Source organism: Paramisgurnus dabryanus, chromosome 23 (assembly GCF_030506205.2).
Source record: "Paramisgurnus dabryanus chromosome 23, PD_genome_1.1, whole genome shotgun sequence".
NCBI classification, from domain to species: Eukaryota; Metazoa; Chordata; class Actinopteri; order Cypriniformes; family Cobitidae; genus Paramisgurnus; species Paramisgurnus dabryanus.
In genome coordinates this window covers 14262049-14283976 of record NC_133359.1, presented here as the reverse complement: position 1 = coordinate 14283976, position 21928 = coordinate 14262049, and the positions used below count along the sequence as shown (strand labels likewise).

General features: G+C 36.4%; 1 protein-coding gene across 4 annotated transcripts; it reads right to left on the bottom strand.

Moving 5' to 3' along the window:
- Positions 1-1231: 1231 nt before the first annotated feature.
- On the bottom strand, positions 1232-21724 carry wt1a (WT1 transcription factor a). 4 transcript variants are annotated; one of them, XM_065291674.2, is made up of 9 exons: positions 20427-21724; positions 17198-17320; positions 15607-15709; positions 12642-12722; positions 6910-7009; positions 5039-5186; positions 4860-4949; positions 2549-2632; positions 1232-2360 (listed from the first exon to the last, which is right to left on the bottom strand). In XM_065291674.2, the coding sequence occupies exons 1-9, from the start codon at positions 20818-20820 to the stop codon at positions 2239-2241; spliced, it is 1245 nt and encodes a 414-aa protein (XP_065147746.1). In that variant the 5' UTR covers positions 20821-21724; the 3' UTR covers positions 1232-2238. The 4 variants fall into 4 exon arrangements, with proteins under 4 accessions (XP_065147746.1, XP_065147745.1, XP_065147744.1 ...); XM_065291673.2 differs by having other exon boundaries at positions 12642-12725; positions 20427-21723; XM_065291672.2 differs by having other exon boundaries at positions 2540-2632; positions 20427-21723.
- Positions 21725-21928: the final 204 nt, after the last annotated feature.

Sequence of the window (21928 nt, the reverse complement as noted above, 5' to 3'; positions counted from 1 at the left end):
CTATCAAACACAAGACCACTAGTCATTGGTCACTCCCAGCTATTGTAGTGCTAAAGTTTCAGCTTTGAAGATTCCCGCTGAGACAAGACCCATGGTTCTTTCAATTTAAGTGGCGAGTATAAATGGTCTCCGGGCCCGAGGTCCGCTGGATGAAGACTGTGCCGAAGTTACACAAAGCAGCCACCTCGCCTTCAAAGGGCACTCCAAGCAAATCTAGGACAGAGATTAAGCACCGTCTCAGTGAGATACAGAGGGACTTTTCGGCATGAGTAATAGGGTGGAGAAGCTCTGATTTACACAGCACTGGGGGCCAAGCAAATTGCTTAAGATGGAAAAGGGTAGACGGCCATGACTTCAGATTATGATAAAATATTAGCAGATAGATATGTTTTAATGATTTGAAAGTAGACACTTGTTGAATGAAACTTAATCTTTATGAATGAAACAAAATCTTGTGTGTCTTGAGGAGTCATAAAGAAAGGCTTGTGTCACACCTTATTCCAATGTAAAATTGTGACCCTGCAGCACAAAACCAGTCATATGTAGCATGGGTATATTTGTAGCAATAGCCAACATGGGTCAAAATTATACATTTGTTATGCCAAAAATTATTATGATATTAAGTGAAGATGTGTCTTGAAGATTTAAACAAAGATGTCAATTTCCTAACGTAAATATATATACAAATGTATTTATGATTAGTAATATGTGTGGCTAAGGACAACATTAAAGGCGATTTTCTCAAAATGTTGATTTTTTTGCACCCTCAGATTCCAGATTTTCAAATAGTTGTATCTCGGCAAAATATTGTCCTATCCTAACAAACCATAAATAAAGGAAAGCTTATAAATTCAGCTTTCAGGTGATGTATACATCTCAAAAAAAAATTATATATATATATATATATATAATATATATGCCACAATTGATAAAACATTTTAAAAGCTAAAAATTTATTATTATTATTATTTTTTAGTTTACGGTTCAAAATTATAAAGCTAAAAATGCATTAATATTGTTATTTAATTTACGGTTCAAAATTATAAAACTAAAAAATGTATTAATATTATTATTTAATTCACGGTTCAAAACTTTTTAGAAATTCATTTCACTGTAAATAAGTGGAATTTTATTATTTGGTTGTCCATTATATTATTGGATATTTAAATGTTTTTCTTTTTTCTTGACTAAATTCAGTTGAGACTGAGCTTTTCATGAAGATAATGCTGAGAGTTTTATTAAAAAACAAAAAACAAAAAAAACAATAACCGTCAATAACAGATACAAGACAACCGGAGACAGTTAATAAAACAAAACAAACTTTCAATCTACTGTAAATGCTTTTCACATTCTGTCCTTTACGTGAGTCACATTTTCCATGAACAAAATGCTGTCTGTCAGGTTTTAATTATTTGGTGTTGGCTGAGGATTGAAACTAATATTTACAGCTCGACAGCAACGGCTCAGCCAAATGACCAGTGTGACCTACTCATAAATAAACTGGTAAGGTCTAAGAGTGGAATATTAACAGCACGGACAAATACATCAGTGAAACGATTTCACAATTTCAGATACGGAGAAGGAGCTGGATAAAGTTGGATAGGTTTAACAAGTGGAAACAAACGTTACATTTTTATTTACAACAAACATAATAAATTAGTCTGACGGCAACTAAATTAACTGTTAAGTACATTACATTTCACATCTCAGTCTCAGCACAATAAGGTTCCCTTAATGGAAACAAATGGTTTAAATTGACCCAACATAATAGTGCGAGCTGCCTCTAAGAGGCGCTGCGCATGCAGATAAAAGACCTCATATGAGTCTAAGTGCTAGTCTAGTGCCAGTTTCCCTTAACCAAACCATAACCTTCACAACTGCAAAGAAAAACAGATCGGCAGCAAGAGATAATAAACACAACAGACCCACTATTTCTTATTTTAATTTTTATCTTTTTGCAAATAAAGAAGTGGTGAATCATGATCAACAAACGATGCAAGACGCCCACATGAGCTTCATGACTTTTAAGTAAATTTTTGTCTTAAAAAAATGTATTCTATGTATAATAAAAAGAAACTACTCGCATATCCAAATTTGATCAGTATGAGTATCATCTAAAAATGAGCCTTCTTGCTGCAGATCTTGCTTTGCTTACACAAATATCTTCAGTGTATGTTTCGGTATATTGGGACAGGTCTCAGATCAGCACCCACTGTTAATGAGACTCATATACTTGACTCATATAGTCAGCTGCAACTTGGTCAGATTCCTCTGGTGCATGTTGTGATGCCTCACAAGCTCATCGGACCTGGCGAACTTCTTCTGACAATTCGGCCACCTGCAGTTGAAGGGCTTCTCACCTGAAAAGAGAGGGAGAGAGAGACTTTAGAATTGAATGTACGATTAAACTAGGGGACAATTTTGGCAAGATAAGAAAGAGACCACTTGGATTATTTAAACCACCTCAGGAGGTTCAAATATCCATCAAAGAGTTGAGAAAGAGAGGCAAATTATGAAAAAAATTAAAAGGTTTACGCACTTGTTTTACCTGTATGTGTCCGGGTGTGGGTCTTAAGGTGGTCTGACCGTGAGAACTTTCTCTGACAGGTTTCACACTGGAAGGGCTTAACGCCTATACACACACAGGAACATACAAGCGTGGTCACGCACACACACGCACACACAAGAAAAGAGTACAGTAGGAGAGCCCATACTAAATGATTGTCTCAGCTGTTGTGATTAACTGGAGGCGGAGGCCAATTTGCATATTTATAGATTCACGTATACTAAATCAAGCAAGGGTGGAGAGTAGGGAAGCACCGATACAACATTTCTGTGTCGATACACATCAAATCAACATATATTTTTTTTTTATGTAACAAATTAAGTTCAGCTTGTGTTTATACTGTAAGTTATGTCAACTTATCAGTAGGTTTAATCGAATTGCATTAAGTTGTTTTAACTTCGTGCTGCATTTTATTAGACTACTTAGAAGAACGACATCTACTGATGACGAAAGATAACAATAGTTTTGCTTTTTACTTCTTGTTTAAATGATAATGCCGTGAAATCCTAGAAGTGTTGTAATATGTTGTAATTGTGTCCCAATTCAAAATAATCACAATTCTGGTGCATTTTTTTCTGCCTTTTGCCCTCATCATCTGCTGTTTTAATTTAAACAATCTGTCCATATCCAATAGTGTGAACGATCAACCTGATCTCATGAGAATTTTTAAGTATTTTATGACGAAAGCTAATTTGTACGAAGTGCAAATCGTACAAAAACGATAACGAAACCCGGTTCCTAACCCAAACGTCATGGTGGCAAAACATATCGTTGAAACAAAGTGCGCATGTAGTTGTATGAATTCATATGAATTAGCCATCTTGTTGGAACAATGCTTTTATTTGCCTATATCGATTATCCGCTTGTTCATGGAAAACACCACCGTTTTCAATATTTTATGTTTTTACCTCAACTTAGATGAATTAATACACAATTATCTTTGTTTCAATTGGTGTACTTTTAATGTTTGTACAGCACTTCTTGAATGTGTTAGCTTTTAGCCTAACCCCATTTATTCCTATGGCTCTGAACAAAAGTTTTATTTTGTGCCACCATACTTACTTGTGTAACTACTCATGTATCAGGAAAACATGGAAGTGTTTAGTGGCTTCTAAATTCATCCCTGTTTGGATCCTAAGAAATGAATGGGGCTAGGCTAAATTCACAACGCGCTGTACAAAGATTAAAAGTGCAAGCATTGAAAAAAGATAGGAATGTATTAATTCATCTAAGTTGAGGTAAAAACATAGTAAAATGTTGAAAAACGGTGGTGTTTTCCTTTAAATCTGACGTCATGTTCTGCTTCCGCGTCCAAACAATCTCAAATGTCATAGGGAAATATACACTAATATACACTCGTGTCATAATGCAAAACTAACAAAAACACCCAATCCTAATTTTTATCTCCATGACAAAATCTGAGATGATCAGACATCGACATGAATTTGCGGACATGGATTTTTTTTACGAATTATTCATATGTTGCTGTCTGTAATTCTGTGAGCCCAAGACCGCAGCGTACAATGAGTTTATAAAATGTTTGCTTAAATGTGTAATATGAATAAATAGTGCTCATAAACGGCTCTTTAAATAATATTCTCCATTGAAATTATTAGATGCCTGGACGCGGAAACAGTATTCCTTACGTCATGACTTAACAAGCCTGTAGACATTTAGGCTATTTTAGATGAATTATTTAAAATTTTGACTTTGACGATCAAATGTGAGTTTTAAGGAATAATATTATCAACTACAGGTGGACTTTAAGTATGGGAGACCAGTCAGTTTCCAAAGTGAATAGCAATACATTGACAAACACTTTATAAACTTTATAACTTTTATAAAAAAAATTAAGGAATACATAACATTTTTACACATTTGGAATGCAAGTGAAAATCTAAACATCTATATCTATCTATCTATCTATCTATCTATCTATCTATCTATCTATCTATCTATCTATCTATCTATCTATCTATCTATCTATCTATCTATCTATCTACCTACCTACCTACCTACCTACCTACCTACCTACCTACCTACCTACCTACCTACCTACCTACCTACCTACCTACCTACCTACCTACCTACCTACCTACCTACCTACCTACCTACCTACCTACCTATCTATCTATCTATCTATCTATCTATCTATCTATCTATCTATCTACATTATATGGATGTTCAAGGTTCTTTATGGAACCATACAGCCTGACAAAGTACCTTCATTTTAAAAACAGGAGACATACAGTAGAGATTAAGATACAGATTATAAAGCACAGAAAGGTCAAACCTGTGTGTCTTCTCTGGTGTCTTTTTAGCTGGTCTGATCTGGAGAACCTGCGACCGCAGTCTGTGAAGTCACACTGATAGGGTTTCTCCCCTGAAGACATTAAACCCACCACATTTTTTACATGATGATCACGTTAGAATTACACAGCATTTTACTTAAAACAAATAAAAACCTCTCACCCGTGTGTTTACGACTGTGCATCTGTAAGTGAGAGAGTTTAAAGTATCTTTTGTTGCAGCCCGGGTAGGCGCACATGAACGGCCGTTTTTCGTTGGTCTCAGATGAGCGCACTATTGCAGGTGTAATGCCGGGTACTCTCCTCACATCCTGCGAGAAAGTCAACAACATTAAATTAATGCAATTTTTTTTGTTCCTATAGCTCATTTGGTAGAGCAGTGCAAAAAGTCATGCAGTGAAAAAAAACATATTAACATAAGTTTCTGTTTTAACAAATTAAGTTAAATAATTTCAACTTGTTTATATGTTATGTCAACTATATACTAGTCAAAAACTTAAAAGAGTAGGTTGAATGGACTTGCACAACCAATTTGATTAAACTTGCATGCAGCGCTGCAGCATTTGTTTACATAGTGGTTTAAATTGAATTTAATAAAAAAATTTAAGGTAATTGGTTGCAATCAATTTATTTAAGCTACATTTAAACAAAAAAGATTAGTAAAGTAAAATAAAATATAAAACTTTTGTTTAAATGTAGCTTAAATAAATTGATTGCAACCACTTACCTTAAAAAAATGTAAAAAAATTTTTTTTCAGTGTAGGGAACACCCATAGGCCTACTGATAAAATGTATACCTTTTAAGGCGCTTTGGATAAAAGTGCCTTCCAAATACATAAACGTTAACGTATGTTCACTGATCAGAATCCGAGCCAAGTGCCCATGTGATAGCGTGTCGAATGCTTAGCACTGCAAATGATTAGCATGCTCAATCAGTTCATTACTGCAGAATTAGCTGTGAAATGATCATTGAGATTTATCCACGCTACCGATATGAGCTCTAACTGTGAACAGTTAGTCACGGACGTTAGACAGACTCTATTTCACCGCCTCACTCCCTCCATCCTCCCGTCTTCCTCATTTGCCCACTGCTAAAGCCCATCTGCTCTTAATTAACTAGCGCTTAGCATAATGGCGTTTCCGTACGCTGACACAGTAATGAATGTGTGTTAAATGCTATTGATAAGTAAATTACTAAACTGTTCTACCGCTGTAGTGCCAGATTTTTTTATTGACCCCGCGGGAATGATAACACAGCAGGCAAAGCAATACACGCCAGCGTGCTAACATGCTACATTTGATTTGTATGCGGCAGTCAAGTTCAAATGAGCTTTCCTTGCTTGTGTTTAAATGTATCTATGGCTCAGGTTAAAAATATTTTAGTTACCTATCGGTGTACTATACAATAAAGAAAGATAGAGACGGAGTAAAGAGAAAAGTGAAGAAGGCCATGTCATTGTGAAGAAGAAGAGTTCTGGTGTATGTCTTTTTTACTGCTTTAAAGCCGCTGACAGACATTAATTAAGACCTAATGATTTATATGCATGAGCAGCAAGCAACTGGAAACTGCAGCTTTATGGCTAATGGACTTTTTAAGTGATTCCTCTTCCCTATTCATCCTGAAATGCTTTTCAAATGTGTCAACTCTTCTGGCAGGCGTCTGCTTCCTCTCTCGTAGCCTTGACGTTGCGTCACAATCTTTCACTTGGCGGCTTCTTTTTAAATTGCATCTGTCTCTCTTTCGTTAACTTTTTAAGGCATTGTAGGACATTTTGAATTACTTTTTTTTTGGGTGTACATCATTTTTAATACAATAATATTTGGTTGTGTGTTAGTCTGTGTGTGTACTTAGGATATGTTTGTCAGTGCCTATGTATGTATACTGCATCAGTGTGTGTGTGTGTGTGTGTGTAAGTGTTTGTGCATGTACGCTACGGCCTGACCTTGTCCTAATGTCAGCACATTTACGAGAGCACAGAGCAGCTCTGTGTGTCCTGGGTGAACTCTGGGTACTGTGGGTCTAGAGATACTAACCTGAAGTCCTCTGAAGACGCCGTGGGTGTGTATGCGGTACTGTGTGCTGCAGCTGTACACCATGGGCGTGTTGGGGTCACTTTCATAACCTGTTGGATGGCTGTTTGTGTAAAAAAAGAGAAAATTATGATCAGCTGTTAAAAAGCAGCCTGTATGAAATGAAGTGCAGTCTGATCTTATGGGTTCTTAGCATTGCAAAAATATCTTAATCAGTATTGTTGTATTATTTTTCTTTATAATATCTAAACATATTTTAATTACGATTGTGTAAGATAATAATACTTGAACGGTTGTGTTAAAACAACAAAATTTGTGTCCTTAACTAGACACATCTCTGTGTTATTATTGGTTATTATTACATTTTGTGTTGTTTTAACATATCTTGTGTTGTCCCTTTTATTTATTTGAACACAAAATCAACACACAATGTAATAAATAGCATAACACAGAACAATGTGTAAAAATGCTAACACTTTAAAATAGTTGTTACATAAGTAAATGCATTTGTTAACATAAACAATACTTATACAGAAGGGCTCTCCAACCTTTTTGTGAGCAAGGGCTACAATGCGTAAAACAATCTGGATGGCTACTTTTTCATACTTTTTTAAAACTTTTTTAGTTTTTAGTTTTTTCACACTGATGTAAATTGAAATGTTTGTTTTTAAAATAATTTTGTTTTAAGTTAGTTATTTAAAGCAACACTATGTAGTTTTTTTACCTTTAAATAATGTCTCTAAAATTATTTCAGTGATAGAACAACTTTTATCTGGACAAATTGTACTGTTGCTGCAACCTGAGCAGCCTCCTAGCTGCTACAAGCACACTCTGAAAGTGGCGGTGGAGGGTAGGAAACACAGCCCCGCCCCTCCCCCTGCCCGCAGAAGAGTGTCTGATACCAGGCACTGTTGCGCTTTTCAACCACATGGGGGAGCTGTAAGTCATTTTTACATGGAAACTACATAGTGTTGCTTTAATGATATAAAAACGGTGGTGTCACGTCATGATTGACAGCTGTGATATCGTGTGATATGCGCATTCTGCGAGAGCGAGGGCGGGGTCTTGATTTCGAGGCTTTACATCCTGCTCACTACTGCGCAGGACAGGTCCCGAAATCGCTACTGCCCAGACTCAAGACCCAAGATGTCAGCGCCATATCGGGACGAGCAATTCGGTCCCCCCGGGCAATTCGGTCTCCCCTAGGACCCCCGCGTGATTCCATTGGCTGGAAAAACTCCTCATGGGTAGTTTTCTTAGCGCCTTATTACAATTCCTACAAAATCGCGTTACGATTTATGTAGTTAGAACGTTGTTAAAATTACAATTGATGTCTTTTAAATGATGTTTCATATAGTAGTATATAAATGAGGCTATAGGTGGGAGATCTACACATTGCTTGTGTCATATTATTTAGATATTATATTCTGTACCATTTCCACTTTTTACTGTCTACTTATACAATTACTTACTCATTAATTACTTATACAAAACATGATTACTACATAGTTGAATCACACATTTAAATTATAATTTATAAGCCATGATTACTACACTTCTACTATTAAAAAAAATATTCCGTAAGGTATGTACATTTTTAATTTGTAAAAATAAAAGTATGGTTTTTGTAAAGCAGATGATGACAAAAAAGTACTGACGTGTCTGCAACATGAATATTAGTTTATTATATTATTTTTTGGTTAACTTTTTTTTTTTTTTAATGCTTCTATTTTGTACAACGTAATTAGCTTGCTAGACCGCTTACACAGAAGAGATATCGCAATCACACATTTTTGAGCAGGCATTAGTGCTAGGTACCGATCGGGGTCTTAGGGGAGACCGAATTGCCCGGGGAGACCGAATTGCTCATGACAGCGGCTTCACTTTTCACCAATGGAAGAGAGAGCGTACAGGCGTCGTCCATCTTTTTTTACAGTCTATGGTTCTACAGCATTTATTAATTTTGTTCATGTTAATTTGAGCATTTACTAATAAAATTTTAAAATCAAAAGTTGTAACTGTTAACATTAGTTTATGTATAATAAATTAATACAAAGAGCTGCATCGACAATAACTAACCTTAACAAAAATAATGCTAATAAACTTTATTACACTTTGTTAGTTTAATGCATTTAATAATGTTAACAAATACAACCTTATGTAGAATATTGAAAAAAAAACTTAATTTAATATAAAGGTAACACTTTAAAATAAATATTTTTTCATCTATTGTAAGCATAGGTGTCATTTACCCTGGGGACGCTGGGAACATGTCCCCACCACTTTTTGAAATGGCTGATTTTGTCCCCTACACTTTTTGAAAGCATTTGGTTAAAATGGTTCTGAGAAATCAAACGAACCAAAAAATGTTAAAGGTTTATTTGCACATAATTATTTTATGTTAAGTTTTTTCATGTTGTTGACTGGCCTACGCTATGCCCATTTTTGATGCGCCGTTGTTCAATATTTTTTCCCGTCCTGCTGTAATGTTTTTTCATCTGATCTTTTGTCCCCACCACTTCACAACCCAAAAAAAATACGCCCCTGATTGTAAGTCTAAAATATCAGCTTACGATACATATAAAGACAAAAAAATTGTTCTCTAGAAAGTCTTATAAATCTCGCAAGGATGTTAAGTTGAACACATTAATTTTTTTTTATTAAATATCATGTTAGTCTACAGCAGAGGTTCTAAAACTTTTCGGCACCCCCCTAAAGAATTTATGACATATAACTATAACTTAGAATTTGAATTTAACAAAACATTAAATTATATAATGTATCAATGCTGTTGGATAGTAGCCTTATTTGTCTGAGGTTTAATTATACAGAATTTATGCTAAATTAATTTATTTGATAAAATATCATAAAACTGGGCACCATCTTGCACCCCACAGTTTGAGAAGCACTGGTCTAGAGTGACTACAATGACATAAACATTAAGGTTTCTCTTGAATTATTCCATTGGCATTGTGCAATATAACAAAAACATCCACGTCAAGTGTCGAAAAACATTAGCAAGCGCACCACGGCTCTCCATAAAATCCAGTGCTACCTCATAACTTCCCCCATTATGTCCCACAAGCAGATGTAGTCCTTCCTAAATCTCTGCATGCATTATTTCACAGCGTTTGGATGACACAGAGGGCAAAGCTAGCTATAAAACACAAAGAGTCATCTCTTTGTAAGTCATGCTGACGTTGGGGCAAATTGCTCCCTGTTCCGAAGTGCAATATTTTTACCCCAAAAATCCGAGGTAGGGCCAGTCAAAGAGATGAATGGGGAATGCATGGTCTTGCTCACTGTTGAACTTCTGCTTAACCCCCAAAGGTATGTCTCTTTACGTGACGCTGTAAATACACACATCCCTGTATCTGACGGGACTATTCTACACCCTGTTTCTTTGGGACCACACAATATACAAATTTAGCAAGGGCGCTGTTTGTGTTTTGTTTTTTACTTTGAGGTCATGGTAGAGATTTCTGGTGTGCTTGAAGCGAAACATACTTTGGTGAATTTAGTGCATTAGGTGTAACAGTTCATGAGGTATAAAGTTCTCTTTGTCTAGTAAGACCAGCCAAGCAAAAAAGACGGTCCAAAAGAGCATCCTGCATTAAATCTTCTCACAGTTCATTTATTCACCCAAGCCCAGCTAAAAAGCAACCTTGGTCATGCTACAGGCAAGGGATTTGGAGGTATGCAAAGAGCTGTGTTATAGACGGATGGATGTATATGTGACCCTGTCTGTGAATACCCAGCTAAAGTACATTCTGTGAAAAAATATCTTTTGAAATCTTTAATATTGACTGAGTAAATTGTCAATCAATGACTGAAATCAAACTTTTATGAGACTTTAGCCAGACAGGGTCACGTATAGAAACAATTGAGTTTGGCTTCCATGGCCGCCCCCTCAAGATCGATCAACTGAACCGGAAACTACCCTGTCCTTTTTATTTCTCAGCGCATGAATCATTCCTTCACCCAGGGCTCCGTCGGCTCTCTACGGGAGGCTGAGGAGAGGTCACAGCCTCCATCCTGCCTGGCCGAACATGACAGTGGATTCTTCTCAGAGGGAGTAGAAACCGTCCCATTGTGCACTGATACACCTCCTCAAGCACATGCAGCTCCCTTCCTCCGACGTTCGGCATGGTCAAGGCTGACGTGCCACTTGCAAATATATGGCAGGATATCATTCCCAAGCCAGACAAAACAGAGGCTAATTCTGTATTTGCACAAAAATGTGGCACAAACAGATGAGATTTTTCGGTCATGATACGTTATGTGTGAACCCCGGTCCAAATGCGAATTTTTACTGAATTTGAAATCCACATGAAATCAAAATTGAGGTTCGGTTTTTAGTGTGAATAAAACGTTTATCATTATTTGAAATGCGCCTTTTGGTCCGCAATGTCGTTGTCCTGCCCACTGCCAATTTAACCAATAGTGTATTTTGACAGCTCGGTTGCCAGTTATCACGGTTGCTTAAAGGAAAACACCACCCTTTTTCAATATTTTACTATGTTCTGACCTCAACTTAGACAAATTAATACACACCTATCTTTTTTCAATGCGTGCACTTAACCTTTGTACAGCGGCTCGTAAATGTGTTAGCATTTAGCCTAGCCCCATTCATTCCTTAGGATCCAAACAGGGATGAATTTAGAAGCCACCAAACACGTCCTTGTTTTCCCTATTTTTAAAGCCTGTTACATGAGTTGTTACACGAGTAACATCATCACTCCTGACTACTCCTCCTCTCGCTCAAACTTCCGTCAATATTACTGCGCCCGAGGTCGAAGTGCTGCAAACCAAGTGCTCTTCCGCCATACAATATAGTTCTCATTTTTATCGGCTTAAAAAATCACCACGTTTTATTTTTTTTTACTCGTGTCACTACTCATGTAACAGTCTTTTAATAGGGAAAACATGGAAGTGTTTGGTGGCTTCTAAATTCATCCCTGTTTGGATCCTAAGGAATGAATGGGGCTAGGCTAATTGCTAACACATTCACGACGCGCTGTACAAAGATTAAGTGCACGCATTGAATAAAGATAGGTATGTATTAATTTGTCTAAGTTGAGGTAAAAACATAGTAAAATATTGAAAAACTGTGGTGTTTTCCTTTAAATGAGACCACAAAGTCCACATGAAAAATCTGCATTGAAAACTTACAGTCTCACAATTTAATACGGATTCACATCTACATGGATCAATGCCTTTTTCGTGATGTGTTTGTGATTTCCATCATCTAATCAGATTTTAGGCTGTGAGGTGAACTAAACGCTATTATCTATTTTAAAAGGGGAGGTGCCACTCAATAAGCCCCACCCTAACTTGCTGTTTCAGTGGAAATTACGTCAAACAAAGCTAAGCATTTCAAGGCACTTCAGTGGGCCCTTAAAGGTAAAATGTGTGATTTGTTTTTTTATGTGAAAAACTTTCCCACACCCAGCCTATGCAAAAAACTCTACTTGACCCATTTGTTGATTTCCCCCAAAAATGTAACATGCAAATACAATGTAGTGAAGTTTTAGAAAAAAAAACATTGCAACTTTTGGCGGTCAAGTTTAGCACAAATTATTTCCTGACATTCACAAAAGTTAAATCATGTACAGTTACCAAATGTGTGTCTAACAAAGCAGATTAACTGTCGTTTTGGATCACGACTGGGACAGATATATGTAATCCAAAACAGAAGAATTTCTCTATGACGGGAAAGGGTCACGTCGACCTACCTCTTAATACTGGACGCCAGAGGGTTGACAGGGTTCCACGCCATGCACTCCAACTGTGACGCCATTTGATATAAATTATCACTGCTGGGATTCAACACAACAGAAAACAGCATTTACGAAAATATTCATGTACAGTATTTTCCCTATGAATACAAGCACAGTGGTGCGCTCTTATTATTAACAACCAGCAATCACAGTCGGATAGAGAATGTGGTGGATGAAAAATGACCCAGCTTTTGACAAAAGCATCCTGGGTAACGACGAATGAATGTGCCACATACTACTCACAAAAAAAAGGGGGTTACCCGTACCACAGGGGTATCGGTTAATCAAATCAGGTCATGGTTTTGACTGAAATACCTGCCATAAGTTATTAAAAGGACTATTAGTTACCCTGCCAGGTGCTCAGCCAAACACATAGTTTGGATTTATCTCCAGCAACTCTGACATCACAGCGTTTCATCACAGACAGGGAACAGCGTACTTCGGTACCTGGTACCAAGCTTTGCTTCACTGGAGAAGGAAAGTCCCTGCGTTTTAGGATCAAGTGAGTTTACTTTCAGCAAATAATGCCATATTATCGTCCAAACATTTTATTGTTTAGCAGTAAAAATAACGTACGCAATGTTTCAGGTCAATACTTTTAGCAATTTGTGTGTTCGTGTGCTCCCTGGGAATCAAACCCTTGACCTTGACGTTGCTGTTCAAGCTGATTTATGCATTTGTGTTTTTAGGTTTTAACAAAAATGCAAAAGCCTATAAATCATGAATGGTTTCATATGCTCTGCCATTCAAATAGAAAAAATAAGCAATTCAAATGTAAACATGTTTTTATGCCAAGTCATCTAAAATGCCTATGTAGCACAGGGCTGTAGGTACCAGGCGTTTGATTTGAAAAGCAGCACAGCATTTGGATTTGAGTATTCCCAGTCCTTCCACTGCCGCAGATAGCCGACTGTTTATTGCAACGCATTGGAGCAGGAACTGAAAAATGCAGTTCGACCTGAGTCAAAGTCCTCTTATCATCCTGATTCTGTTATTTTGAATCTTTATGTTCCCTCCGGGCTGGAAAACAACATGGTTAAGGCATCCGCGGAATGTGAGATCGTTTCGGGGCCGTAGTGTGCGTACCGTTAGCCGAAGTTACAGGGAATTCCTCGGAGAACAGTTAACCACTTATCAGAATGAAAGAATTCAGAGCTGGTTTAAGAGTGCAAACGGGTGGTGGATTAAAGCGTTTATGTTGGCTGAGTTCACGCTGCTGTTCAGCACTTGACCTTTAATAAGAACGTTCGACAGAAACCAGCTTTGATTTGGCAATATGCTGTCAAATGAAATTACAGCCAGTTGCATTTTAACAGATGTGTTACTGCTGGGCCTCTCGTATGGAAGATTTTTACAGTTCGGTTGCATAGATTGTTTACATTTATTCATTTGGCAGATATGCTTTGATAAAAAGGTATACATTTTACCAAATTGTGTGAACCCATTACCTTTTGCACAATGCTCTACCACTAAAAGCATAATATAAATGAACATTTTGGTAACATGAAGTATTAATTTTAAACACATAATTAATTTTGACTAATGTCTATATGCAAATAAATTCATATCTACCAAAATGTTCATAAAACTGATATTAATGCATAGAACGGCATTGTAAAATATTAGTTTTCCCAAATACATTTTAAAAAAACTATCATATCAAAATATTTTTATGTTATAAAACTTACCAAATTAAATTAAGTTTTTCTAAGTCAACTTAATAAGTTGCATAATTAAGTTGCTTAAACTTAATTTAGCATTTTTTACAATATAGTTTCATTTGTACTGTTTATAAATTAGCATAATGCAATCTATGAATGCGTGGGCTTGCTAATGCACAGGAAAAACAAAGTACTTCTTTTATCCAGGTGGAAGTTACTGTTCAGACATGCTGGATAACTTTATTTGAACATCCTGTATGAACAAGGTCTCCCATGCGCCTTTTCCTCTCCTTGTTATTTAACTTCCCACTTCCTCTGTGCTCAATGGCATCGTGACATGGCGGCTTTTCTTGCATCTATGATTGTTGTTTCTAAACAGAACTTAAGTTGAACTTCCTGCAAACGTGTATCATTTGTAAATCGCAGTTGGTCGAAAATTAAATAATGCTTTTGGTTTAACTGGTTACTATCGGGCAAATGTTATGTCACCTAATTCATGCATCTCAGTTGGTATAGGGCATGGGTTCAATCCTACGAGCACAAGTACAAATAAAATGCACGGCTCGGAATGTCACTTTGTATAAAAGCATCTGTAAAAATGCATAAATATAAAGGACTCTGATGAAGTTATAGTGTTAATAAAGTATAAACCAAGAGGCACCTGGAGTTTAATGATGTGCATCACATTTAAAGAGAGCTTTATAGAAGCAAGAAACAGGAATTTAAAGGGGACGTATCATGAAAATCTGACTTTTTTCATGTTTACTTGCTATAATTGGGTCCCCAATGCTTTTATCAACCTAGAAAATGTGATAAAGATCAACCCAGTAACTTAGTTTTTATAAACCATTCTCTGCAAACATGTGAAAAAATAGCTTATTAAAATTTGGCTCCCCTTGTGATGTCAGAAGGGGATAATAGCGCCCCTTAATCTACACTATCCAACCACTGCACTGCCATTTAGTGCAGAGATTAACTCATTTGCATGTTAAAGGACACACCCAAAACGGCACATTTTGCTCACACCTACAAAGTGGCAGTTTTAACATGTTATAATAAATTATCTATATGGTATTTTGAGCTCAAACTTCACATACATACTCTGGGGACACCAAAGATTTATTTGACATCTTAAAAAAGTCTTGTGAAAGGTCCCCTTTAAACTGTTATGTGTGTGCAAATCTCATGTGTGTCGAGAAACATGTTTTATAAGATACCTTGAGACCTTGAACGCATGATGGATAAGACTGGAGCTCTACCTGTTGTATGGGTTCCTCAAGAGCAAAGCCTGACTTCCTGTACAGCTGTCTGACGGCGTGTGGCACCCATATACAGGCGGAGGAACGGTATACTGCTGGTCACCTGAAATCCAACACATATGAATATGAAGCCATTAATAGCATTTGTTACATACAGCAATGTACCGTTTTGCATTGGTTATCAAAGTGGTTACAGCCTGGACTTAAACAAAGTCTCTTTTTTATTTACTTCTGAGTGGTACAGCTATTCAGGTCAAGTTTCGTCATCTTAACCAATAAACATTTGTAAATAAACTTGCCAAGGAAACCATCAGGAGATATTAACGGGAAATACAAAACGTTCATCTAATAACCACACCTGACAAGTTCAAACTTAAAAAATGTGCTACATGATGTCATGGATAAAATAAAATAAAAAATTTGGCTGTATGGTCCCATAAATAACCTTCAACAGCCACAGCACAGTTTTTTGTAGTGGAAAAATGTCTTTAGTTTATAAAAAATAAATTATTCTTGACTGTATGTTTCTTTTATGGCATCGCTGTGAAGAACATTTTGAGTGGAAAACAGATAAAAAAATTTAAAGGGATAGTTTACCCTAAAATAAAAATTGTGTCATCATTTACTCAACCTTTACATTTATCCAAACTTGCGTAAATTTCTTTGTTCTTCTGTTCACACAAATGGATATATTATGAATAATGTTTCTAACCTAACAAATCTGGAGCACCATTCCTAGCATAGTATGATTAAATAATAATATTGAAGTTAATGGTGCTCAGATCTGCCTATTTACATTTTTTATATCTCCATTTTTGTTTGGTATAAAGTTTGTAGGGTGAGAACAGAATTTTCATTTTTAATTTCTTTAATATGCATTGTTTTTTTATATTGCACTGGATAATTAAATGAATGAAAATGAACACTTGTGCACTTTTTGTGTGTTTGTCTCAAGTCACTAATAAAAAATCTCCACGCCTGGATGCTAAGAGTATCATAACTTCCCATTCCAAGGAAGCGCATGACTGAGCGTGTGTGTGTGTGTGTTGCGTATAAGCATCTTACAAAGGGAACATAAAATCGAGGGAGGGTTGTGGAGACGCGGCCGAGTACGCTTAGCAGTTATAAAAACAACAAGCTTCTTTGAAGCTAGAAGGCACACAGACCTCGTTCTCTGTTTCAAAGTGCAAATGAGAAACCGGTCTCATCCGGCGTCCACATTGTGAATGTGTCCCGTGGTAGTTCTAAACATTCTGAAAGAAATCCCACATTGCTGAATCTTCTGGTCACTACCGTAGACCTCAGAGAAAATTTACTGTGGCATGCACCGAGTCTTCCGGTGAGCTCTTAAGCAATGTGACGTGCTTTAGGGCGAAGAGGACTTTGGGGGAAAAAACACTGATCTGATTTACTGTCCGTTTTGTCCGACTTGCCCTCGGAATGACATTACGGAGACCGCAATGTAAGTTCAAAGAGCAAGGTCAAGCTCTCGAGCGCTCGGGAAGTGTGTGCAGATTAGGATCTCCAGCAATACGTGCATTTATACAAACACAGTAAAATGAAATTTAGTGCACGGTGCGTTCATGCTTACCCATGTTGCTTTGCTGCGTGATGGGGTCCTCATGTTTAAAGGAATGGTTGGGGAACTGTGAGGTGTGATGGGAAGGAGTGTGTCCGTAGTTGGTGGCTCCATCAAAAGCAACTGCGCTGTAACCTTGGAGAGTAACATATGATTATGTTAGTTTTAATAGATATGAGTCTCAAAGCATCAAAGTTTGTTTCAACTCAGTCAATATTAAAGATATCAAGGTTGTATTTTCACAGAATATTCTTTAGATTATGTATAGGATGAGTTTATGTACAACATAATGACTTTAGCTGAGTTTTCAAACCGTTGGATAAATTGCAAACCACAAGCATTCTATTAATATAAAAGAAATGACATTGCTGTGTGTAAGGCATAAATACAAATAACACTAACAAATCTACAATAAACTGAAGTAATTCTCCAGTTAATAGGAATATAAGATTCCTCCATGGATTCTACCCCCCCCCCCCTTCATTCCTCATTGGGGGCGAGTGGACAAGCTGTGAGCAAAACAAACGCTGGCAGGACACTGCAGTCGAGACTCGACACCAGGTTTAGGGGTGAATCATGCCTTGGTCTAACCCCAGGTCAGACGTAACATCGTAAATCAAGGTCCCCCGCCACCATCTTCATTAATTACAAGCCAACAACTTTCACCTCAGAGAGAGAAAACTCATTAAAGTCGACCATTTCTCTTCCATCCAACCAGGGTCTCAGCAAGGGCCAAAACTTAGGGGTCAGTAAGTGCTAGTCAGTGACTGTGGCCCTCATATCACTTCACGTTTAGGGGTGAATTTTATTTAAGTATATACAAGTATCAAAAATTAAAAAGCATGACAAGATTTGAGTTTAAGGTTATTTATAATAATTGATTACTTTTCATTGCTATTGATTAGAAATACATTACACGCTGTCACACAAGATGCATAAACAAAAATCTGTGTCATTTGAAATTTATGCCAAAATGAGATAAATAACTTTGCAGTTAAAACTTTGTAAGAATTTTAAAAGGGAGAAAAAAAATCAAATATCAGCCAGCTTGAATTGCATGTACCAATTATTAACAAACTAAGCGACAGGTTGACATAGGAATTAAAACACCAATTTTCCTTTTATATTTCTATCTGTTCTCCAATATTAGTTATTATCTGTTATTTATTAATTAAATTTAAAAATAGAGTGTGTTTTGAAACAAAAAATCTGCAGATTAATGCAACGTTTCCAGTATGTTTTTATTTTAGGCTATAAGAAATCTATTAATGGGTATCATTTACATTAAATAAAGCATTAAATAAATAATATGCATATGAAATATGTATAATGCTGCATTTTTGTCAAATTAACATATTTTTATGTTACTTTAACTTAAAAAATTAACTTCAACTAGTTTTTTATTAGTTATGTCAATTATTCATATGTTGAAACTTAAAATAGTAGCCTATGTTGAATTAACTTGGAAAACCAAGTTGTTTTAACTTTTTTTACTTTCTACTATTTTTTTACTTTCTACTACTTTCTGGTAGGCTAGATTTGTCTTATTCACCTTTTTTATGCAATACCATGTAAATAATAACTACTGTACAAATCTGGTCTGAAATCAATGTCACTTTACATTCTTGAGCTACTTAGTGGTTTTAATCTATCAGTCTTTGGGATATTTTTTGCACTCTCATTTTTTTCTTTGTTTGAGATGATGCACTTTATCATATTAAACAGGAAGGAAAAATATTTTCTTGCCTGACTGCAAAATCTTTATCCCATAAGTTGAAAACCTCAAGCCAGAGACACAAAGTAGTGAGTCCCAAGTATTAAATGACTATGTGATGAGGTGTTCGAAGCATATCTGTAAAATGACTGTGAAATCTTTTGCCAAATACAGGAGCATTAGGATATGTAATTACTCAAGGTAGACAAATATGTGTAAAGTGACGGCCCTGGTGACAGATAAATCACAGAATGCATTTACTCACTATATGTAAACTTACTGCTAAAACAACACCAGCGAGTCCTGGCAAACTACTCTATTAAAGCTCTTCAAAACAATAGAAATGTACTGTGTTAATATCCATGCTCACATTAAAGGTTATTTATCAAAATATTATAGAGAATTTGCTAATTATGCCGCAGTGTTTTATGGGAAATTAAAATAAATTTACTGTCATGAATTAAGGCTTTATAAGGTACGTTTGTCAGTGCTATTGTTATATTGATATACAATAATTATGCTGTTTTTTGCAAATACTGCAAAATTATTTCTCTTTTACAAGGATGAATTGTTGTAGTAATCAAAATATAGTGTAATACATTTTTTTTAATTCCTGTACTGTAAAAAATGCAGTTGGAAGTTAAAACAACTTGTTAGCAAGTCAATTCAACTTACTAGTTTAAGTTTTGTGCACTGTAAAAAATGATATCAAATCAACATAATTTTATGTTACTTTAATTTAAAAAAATTAAGTTATACAATTTCAACTTGTTTTTATAAGTTATGTCAACTTATCTCAAGTCAGTAGGTTGAATTGACTGGCATAACCAATTTGTTTTAACTTTATGCTGCATGTTTTACAGTGTGTACTTAATGTACCTACACTGTAAAAAATACTTTGCTGCCTTAAAATTTTTTGTTAAATCAACTCAGATTTAAAAGTCATTTCAACAGAGATGAGTTGTCACAACTTATAAAATATAGTTGAGAAAAGTCAACTTAATTTTATAAGTTACATGTATAACAACTCAACTGTAGTTATAACAACTCATCTCTAGTCAAGATAAATAATAGTAGGTTGAAATGACTTGTAAATCCGAGTTGATTCAACAAAAAATTTTAAGGCAGCAAAGTTGTGTTAATGTACATAAACATTAACACAACTGAATATTTATGTGTCTAAATTTAGTCAAATAACTAATACATTTAGGAGCACATATTAATAGGACATACAGTACAACATCTAAAATAGTTAACTAATATAAAGAAACTAAACGAATGTCTTTTAATTTTACTGTAATTGTTTTCAAGATGTAAGGTATGCTTAAAACTGCATGTAGGCTTAACTGTATTATTAAATTTAACATATTAAAGTGAAAATTTTACACTGAATAACAAAGTTTTAGCTAAATTTATATACTCTATAAACTTTTATATTCAAACATTAATGCTTTTACAATTAACATTAATTTTAACAGCACAGCATAATGTCACAGATCCAATGCAAAATTATAAGTTCTTTCTCACCCTGACTTCTGGAGCTGGGTTGGCTGTCCATACAGTTGGACAGGTAAGGGCCATTGCTGAACATCCTCGGCTGACTGGGTGGGGGCTGGCTGGGCGTGGGGGCCCCAAAGGCTCCGTACCTGCAGGCCCCAGTCCCAGTAAACTGTCCAGAGAAGTGCACAGTAAAGGCACTGAGACAGTGAGGGTCCTCATGGGGGTCAGGCGTGCCCCAGGTGGGCTCCTGCTTGATAAAGGAGTGCGGGGCCAACGAGCTGTAGGGTGAACCAGTGTGGAAGTCCAGCATTGGAGTCCACTGTGGAGTACTGCTCACGGGCAGGGTGCAGTTGCCGTTCCCCCCTGGAAGTGGTGGGACGGGGGGAAGGAGCGGGTTGAGGTCACGCACATCAGATCCCATTCTAGGGTACTTACGATACACCTTACGCAAACAGGCCTGGCAAAGAGTCGAGGTCCAACGGATCAGATTTGAGTTCGGTGCTACAATCCAACGCAAAGTCAATGAACGTCAAATCCGGCAAGGTGTCATCGCTGAGTCAAGTCTGTCACAGCCGAGAGGAGTCGCAGCAAAATCATACAGACGATACTGAAGTTGTTTTCAGTCCATGTTGCAGTAGAGACTTGTGTTGAAAGTTATGAAATCGAAAGTATAAGGGTGCTCAGTAGGGAGGACCCAAAAAGGGAGACTTCTTTCAGGATCTGTGAATGGAGGTAGGAGAGCAAAGCAAAGGGAGAGAGGTGTACCTCCTTTCTTGCTTCTCTGCTTTCTTTGGAGGCCTGGGAGCTCACGTAAAGACCCACACTGAGGAGTCAAGAGGAGGAGCCAAAGACCTAGTGAGGAACGATGAGTGTAACACTTCATTCATTTACCTCTCCCAATACAATACTCCTCCCTGTATACTCATACAGCATGCAGGGAGTCTCAATAAACTCTGTGTGTGTGTTTGTGGGAGTGAGGATGGAGAACAATGATTCAGAGACTGGGTTTTTATGATGTTTGAAACAAATAGTGGGCCACATTTTAGCAGGCACTATAAAACAGCTTATAAATGCAATTTACAATAAAACATGGCCATGTATGTAATGTCTTCCTGTGAAGTGGCATGCATATTTAACTAAATATAGCCTACTTTAAAGACTGCATATCGAGGAAAGTAGGCTACCTAAAGAAGTAGAATTACAGATAACAAAGTTTAATTTTATTTCATACGTAACCGTTTTTAAAGTAGCCCAATTTTACGTGGAGTACTTTAAATACGTGATTTTGCTCAATCAGTTTTTTTTTTAAATAATCCTGAGGATGAGCGCGTGACCTTACACGTCATAAGGACCGAGCGCAAGCTATCCTTACCACATCAATCAAACTAAATGTTTTTCGCTCGGATGATCTCATATGCATAAAACAGATGCCTTTTTGTAATTTAGGATATTTATCCAACTATTTAAGAGCACTGCTTTCATAAATTAAATAAGCCAATTACACAAAAATGAGGCGAATAATCACAGTG

Excerpts from the sequence above, each read along its gene's own strand:
- wt1a (XM_065291671.2), bottom strand. The coding sequence starts at position 20,820 with ATGGGATCTGATGTGCGTGACCTCAACCCGCTCCTTCCCCCCGTCCCA. Across the intron at positions 15,710-17,197 it reads CACGCAGCAAAGCAACATGG|GTGACCAGCAGTATACCGTT; the intron begins GTAAGCATGAAC and ends GTTGGATTTCAG. Across the intron at positions 2,361-2,539 it reads GACACATACAGGTAAAACAA|GTGAGAAGCCCTTCAACTGC; the intron begins GTGCGTAAACCT and ends CTCTCTTTTCAG.